The sequence below is a fragment of the Gavialis gangeticus genome, unplaced genomic scaffold (assembly GCF_001723915.1).
Source record: "Gavialis gangeticus isolate Ggan-Ray unplaced genomic scaffold, GavGan_comp1, whole genome shotgun sequence".
Classification (NCBI taxonomy): Eukaryota; Metazoa; Chordata; order Crocodylia; family Gavialidae; genus Gavialis; species Gavialis gangeticus.
Genome location: NW_017729032.1, coordinates 121,980,739 through 121,987,960, shown reverse-complemented (window position 1 = coordinate 121,987,960; position 7,222 = coordinate 121,980,739). Strand labels below are relative to the sequence as shown.

The 7,222-nt window shown below is 40.4% G+C and overlaps 1 protein-coding gene across 1 annotated transcript in view; it reads left to right on the top strand.

Moving 5' to 3' along the window:
• The window catches only part of UGGT2 (UDP-glucose glycoprotein glucosyltransferase 2), a 246,877-nt gene that overhangs the window by 164,487 nt on the left and 75,168 nt on the right, over positions 1 to 7,222 (top strand). Inside the window, exon 23 of the mRNA XM_019524912.1 lies at positions 2,160 to 2,287. Within this exon, the coding sequence (XP_019380457.1) occupies positions 2,160 to 2,287 (128 nt within the window). The remainder of the gene's footprint in view (positions 1 to 2,159; positions 2,288 to 7,222) is intronic.

Here is a 7,222-nt window from a genome sequence, read left to right as displayed (position 1 = left end):
ACTGACAAGCCTCCTGAGCTTTTCAAAGTCGGCTTTTCTGAAGTCAAGGACTTCCGTGTTGCTGACTGACTTGCCAGCATTATGGCGGATGGTGATGGTGAAGGTGATCAGCTTGTGGTTGCTGTCACCCAGCTTCCCATCAATCACTAGGCTGCTGATTAGGTCATCCCCAGTCACCAGTACCAGGTCGAGCAGCGCTTTACCTCTCATTGGCCAGTAGACTTCTTGAGTCAGGTAGAGGTCATCCACGCATGATAGGAAGCTTTGCAACTGCTTGGATTTTGCTGATTGATCCTCTCATGAGATGTCCATGTAGTTGAAGTCACCTATGACAACCATGGCCCTGGAGCATGAGGCCTCAGCCAGTTCCTGGGCAAACTCCTGGTCAAGCTCTTGACTTTGGGTGGGAGGTCTGTAGTAGACTCCCACTGTTGTGTCCCCTGTGCTGTGTTCCCTACAGATTTTAACCCAGAGGGTCTCCAGTCGTCCACCCTGGTTGCCAACATCAGCTTGCAGGGCTGCATAGCTTTCCTTAACATAGAGAGCTACACCCCCACCCCTTTTATCTACTCAGTCTCTCCTGTATAAGGTATAGCCGTCTATACCTGTGGGCCAGTAATGAGTGGAGTCCCACCAGGTCTGCGTTATCCCTATGACATTATAGTTATTTGTGTTAAGCAGGAGGACGAGTTCCTCCTGCTTATTCCCCAAGCTCCTGGCATTTGTGTACAGGCAGGCAGGTGTCCCCTTGGGGGCTCTTGCCTTGCCCACAAAATGCTCTGGTCTGATAAGAGAGCTCTCCCAAAATGGCCATTCTCTGAAACAGACACTCTCAGTAGTGACCTGGCAGCTCCCTACTACAGCCCTTAAAATGACAGACACCCTAAAGGGTGTTGTGTCACAACTTCCGTCTTTTTTTGTAACTTCTTTTTATTTTATCCTTCAGTGGCTGACTTCCTTCATTTCACCACCCTACCCCCGCCCTTATTTCCTGTCCACTTCCCATTTCATTATCCACCCCCATCCCATTTACTGTCCGCTCTCCAGATTCCTGTTACTGCTCCCCCTCCACCACCCATCTCTCACCCTTCCCAACCGAGCGCAGTGATAGAAGCCTGCCCTGGCTCACCAGCCCTCTAGTGGCAACTCACAACCGTAGCTCTTTTTCAGGACCCTTCTTACCAGCCCTCTAGTGACAAGTCACAGTTGTATAGGTGGGGGGGGGGGGGCGGTCCAAGAAGGTTTTTAGCCTTAAGGTGCAACTGCTCCAAACTTGAGCCCTAATACCAATAAGCATTTGAGAAGCCGAAAGTGCAGCCATGTAACAAGGCCCTTAGTCAGGTCAGGTCATTTGGGTCATATTTCATTTTTCATAATTCTTTTTCTCTTCTTTAGTTATTTATTCTTGTTGATGTTTCATTTAAGAATAAAAATACTAAGACCCAAAATAAAATTCTGTTCTCATTGGAATCAATGGCAGAACTCCTATACATTTTGAAGAGACCCAACATTTATTTATTTGTTTATTTGTTTGTTTTTGTCCTGCATGCTTTTTCAGTATTTTTTTAAACATTGCTATAATGCATTCAAGTTTCAGATGAAGCTTATTGAGATAAATAAAGAAGCTCCCACTGACTTCAGTCACTTTTGGTTGGGGCCCTCCACTGCTAACTAATCTTCTGAAGATGTTCTTGTCCATTCACTTTGCCTACTGCTGTGATGAGATAACTGACATTTCACTATTTTCTTTGTATAATGTATTTATAATTGTGATTTTATATACATATATTGTGGAATTTATTGGTATATTTTTACATTATTTTTTCTGGCGTATAAGTATTTGAACAACAGGTTTGCATTTAAATATGTTACAGTAGTTCACATGTAGGGTACAATGAAGTTCCTGAAGTTCTTATATCTATATGATATAGATATTACCAGAGACAGATTTGTGTATACCACAACTCAGTTTAATTTATAGAAATTTTTAGATACTGGAATTTTCAGAATATGGAAACTCCATAAATGATAACATCCACGGGTACATGGGATAGAGTTTTTCATAGCAGGCATTATTAAAATGATTGCATATTTTTGCTTAAGGAAAAAACATTTAGAAATTCAGAGCTGATAGTAATGTAGATTTTTTTTCTTTTAAGATCTTGGGCCCTTTAAATGAAAATGAATTCTTTACAGAAGATTTCCAGTTGTTGGAAAAAATAACATTTAGTACCTCAGGAGAGAAGATTAAAGCCATTGTCAAGGAGATGAAGATCAGCAATAAGCGGTAAAGCAGTTGGGGCCTTTGGGTATTTATTGTCCACATGGACGAGACTGATTTGAGTTTATCATCTCTAATTTGTTATTTCACTTTCTGGTAGACTATATGTAGGTCTGTCTTCTTTGAGTACTTGTCTGCTGTTAGTAAACATATTCTCCATGAATTTGCTTTGTATTCTTTTGGACAGTAGTATATTTTGAGGCCACACCTAGGGCATGAATTCCTCTAGATTTCCACATAAAGGAACACAGGATAGGGTGACCTCAGTTGTCCCTTTGAGCTGGAAGTTAGGTCATATCCAAACTTCTCCTTCAGTGTATGATCCTCTTTTCTTATATAAATATTATTAGTTACATTAGTGCAAGTTTCAAATTGTTCTCATAGGCACCTTCAGTTAGACTTTGTAATCCCTAAAACAGGGTGTTTTGCGCTAGGAGCGTGATCCAGATGGACACAATTACGTAGAATCCCTGTACAGTGAATGGGGAGAACTGGTTGCCTCCAGCAGTTGATCAGCCAGGATGCCACAGCATTTTGGGGTGCCTTAAAATACTTTTAAGAGTGCCACAGGATGTTGTGCAATGTTAGCAACATGGGGTGCTTGCAGACATTAAAAACCCCCCCACAAAATGATTCTTTAAACTCCACATGCTCCTGCACCAAGCCCAGCACATGCCCAGAAGAGGCACTGCGTTAGTTGGATCCAGCTTGCCAAACATCTGTATGAATGCGGTACTTTAGTGGGGATTTTTTGGTGTTTTTATCTAATAGCTGATTGAATCAGCTATTAGATAATAGCACTAAAAAACCCTGCTGAAGTACTCAATCTATACAGATGCTGTGGAGCCAGGTTGAAGTAATGTGCTGCTTCTTTCAGTAAAGCATATTTTTTCCAACTTTTGCAAGCAGCCATGATTCACAAGATAAACCCAGAGTTTTCAAATAGGAATCCATAGTGTTAAAAACAATAAGACCTGTTGTGATCTTTCTAAGTACTTTACAACAGGAAAATGTCTCTATTAGTTTTCTATAGTCAAAACATGAATGACAGTTAGAAGCTTACATTTTCTAAGGGGTACCTTATGTTTAAAAAAGTTGATCTAGAGCCCAAGATACCAGGAAGTAACCAGTAGGAAATAGCAGGCACAGGGTTATGTCTGAATTCCTGACCCTTTTCAGGAATCACTCCTGAACTTTGTTTTGACTGACTCCTGGACTTGAAGTACCTCAGTTGCTTCAAGATCCAGAGACATATGCAAAAGATGCATCAAAGCTGAACTGACACCCTTGAGTTCGATGTCATAGCTGCTCTGAGTTGAATACACAGCTTAGATTGTAGCAGTGGTTGTATACACCTTTTTGCACAACAGTGGCTTAGAGCACTTGATCAGGTTGTTGAAGATCTAGGCTATAGACACTCTTCAGCCTGAGGAAACTGAAACCCTATCTCCCATTTCTGAAGAGAGTGCCCTAATAGCTATTTTATAGAATAGACAAACTATGATTTTGTAGTCCAATGTAATGGTTATCTCTTCAGAGATTCTGGTCCCTGTTGTCAGCCAAGTTTAGTTTTGTTTTTTAAGTCAGTATATGGCTACAGAGTTGTGCTAAGTCAGTATATGTCTACAGAGTTGTGCTCATTCTTGCTTCTTCTGGCACCAGGAAACTTTCACTGTTGGCTCCCTCCTGGCCCAGTTCAATAGGATAAGTGAAGGCTATTTCCAGACAGGTTATTCTCTAAAATGGTTGGTTGAGCCTTTTGTTGACAAGTGGGAGTTGTCCATTTCGTCTTGCACAGAGCTCTCTCCATTCCTGAGTTTAGTGCTTCTAATCATTAGGTTATTTGGCAAAAGATGATTCCCACCATCCATACCACCACTATCCATGTTCTCAACTTAAAGTGTCCATGCAGGCTCTCTGGGTTTCATACATTAAGCGGATTTTAGGTTACTCCCAACCATAATCTGGATCACAATAGAATTTTGACAGAAATCAGGCAAGTATGTACTCAAATGGGATTGCTTCTAAATGTTCAGAAGTTAAAGTGTAGGTGCTTATGGAGCTTTTCAGATCAAAATGAAGGCTGATACTTATTCTAAGTACTTAAATGCTATGTGGCTTAAATCCTAGGGCAGGATTGATCTAGATAGCTTTCTGTGACTTAGGCACCTTCATTCTGTGCAAGTCCCCTTCTGATGTCTAAGCTTATAACCTACTTCTGCACATAAATAAAGACACATGACAGACTTTAGCTTTGCATGCAAAAAATCTGTATATTTATCAACATTTAGATGTGAGCGTGCATATTCTAACTGGAGGCTTGTCATCATTAGTCTTGTAGGCTGACTACAGGCAATCAAAAAGCCCAAGGCTGAATTGTTTCAGTCTTTGTAAGTTAGGCTATTATGATGGATAGTATCACAATGATGTGTTATAATGAGGGATCCTGGTTTTGTCTGATTAAAAAAAAATCCCCAATTTTTGCAGATTTAAAAAAGTAACCAAAATCCACATTTTCCCATGATTAAAATATCTATATCTAGAAATATCTGTTGTCTTATCTTCTTTTTGTTTCTTTTTGCATGGATGCATCTGTGGATGAGCCACTCCAAAATGATCAGACATGAAGTCTCAATCCCCCTAGCCAGTCAATGGCAGTGAATGTTATTTACTACCCCTTGAGGGAAGCAACATTGAAAAAAAAAAGGGCTATCACCACAGGTGTGACTCTAATGATCACTAGCCAAATGGATTCTGCTGTAAATGTGTGTGCTCTGTAGTCAAATGTTTTCTATCCTTCAGTTTTCATGAGCTAGATGGCCTAAGGGGACATGAAGTAGACAGAATATTCTGAAAAGCCAGCCAGTGTCAATCTGAATTTGGGACTGGAAGGCATCTTGTTACAATCTGCCTCTGTCAAAGCAGATTTATTTTTAAACTATGCAATCTGTATAAGTAGAAAATTCAGGAAGCATGCAAAGGAATAAAAATGTGTGTGAATGCTTGCTGGGAGGAGAGACAGAATTAAGTGATAGTGGAATAGGAAGAGAGAAGGCTTTCAGGTTGTGGCAGTGAGAAAAGAATTACAGGGAAGGAAATAAATTGAGGTAGATAGTAGAGAATGGGCTGGGATTAGAAGTTGAAGTCCCTGGGATGTGTAAACTGCAGGGTGAGTTGGGGAGGGGGAGGTTAGTGATACAAAGGTCACCCTCACATTCTGCTTCCTCTCTAGGATTGTTTAAGATCCTATATGTGTACTGGGGTATTGGTATTAGTCATGATTGAAACCTTTTCCCCACCCGCTTTGTGTGAGCCTGGGTTTTCAGGGCTCATTCTTTGGGAATATTTCAGCCTTTTTTTCCTTAATAAATGTTTTAGGAGCTGTGAGGGGAGAACAGGGCTTGACCCTGGGAGTGTATTTGAGCCCTCTGTCTGCTCCTTATATTTGATCCAGAAAGTGGTTCCCACCAACCCTCTGGATGTCTTAGCCCTTCTCCATTCTCCTCTGTATGGAAATTGGGATCAAGGCTTAGGCCTTTCCACTCAAGGGGACTGACTGTATCGTCCTGTTATTTGTACGTGTGCATGGATCTGACAAAGCTTTTCTTCCTCTAATGGTGTCTGATCCCGTACTCCCCTATATTAGTATGTCATAATTGAAGAAATACTGTCATTCTGAGGGGGGTCAGAGCTTCTTTGGCCATTTTTGTGACCTGACAGTTGTGGAAGCTCTGGCTTGTTGAGGTCCTCTCATCCTCCCTCCTTGTCTCATGTGAATCACCATTGGAAGAGTCCTTGCCACCCTGGAAGGGATGAATGCTGAAACACTTTATCTGCCCCCATATGAGCCAACCCTACTTTGTGCAAAGATCTGAGAACAGAGACAAGTACACAGTACTGAGATTGGTTCGAGGAACTGTTTGATCCATAATAGAGCCTTTCAGGAACACCAGGTAAACTAATAAGGAGAGAGATGCAAAGTCCTTTGGAATGAATGGAGCAGTGTCCGTACCTTCACAGCTATTGCTTTGTCACTCTTCATTTTCATAGGTTGTCCTATTCAGTGGAGACCATCCTATTGAAATAAATGGGCCATTATAAAATACTCCGAGAACTCCTTTCTGCTTAAAAGTAGTCCCTTCTAAGCTTTCTAAAATCCATGTTCACCTTGGGCATGTGTATGTCAAGGCAGTGTACACAGTTAGTGCCTGAAAATACAGTTAGAGAAGCAAAGGAGAAGCAAATACACACAACTTTAACTACTTTATTTGAATGATGCTCTAATACTCTTTAACGCACATATTGTCTTTGAACAGTACTGAACAAAAGGTAAGGTTACACTGGTGGGTACCTTTGCTCTTTACTTCTAATTTTACTCTTTTCTGATTATTCTTAATTTTCTAGTTTTCAGAGGTTAGGTTTTTGCTGAACTTGATGTCAGAACAATCATAATGAAGATTTTTTTTAATTGAATCAGGACAGAGATCATTTACTTTTCTTCAGAGATATATCAGATAGTGTTTGTCTACTTGATTTTCCAAAAGAAGTTCACTTACAATAGGTGCCAATGTAATATATTTTTCTACAAACTTTAAAAAATTCATCCTCTAAGGGGCACAGTTAATGAGGGCATGTTTCTACAGAGTCTTTTCTTACTTACTTTAGACAATACATCTTACGCAACAAATGAAGTAAAGGCTCCAAATAAAATTATTAATAATGAGACAGTGAACTTTAAGTTTGAAAGCTCTGTTCATCCAGGGAATCTGGATGGTGAAATTTTGTTGATAAACTAAAAGTCAATGTCTTTAAGGGGGCTGCATCTGCCTTTGGGAAAGCCTCAAAAAAATCATCTATGTCACTACTGACTATATTCAGCAAGCAGGTCAGAAGAAACCCAGATTAGTCTGAGGCATACTCACATGAATTGAGTCCATCTGT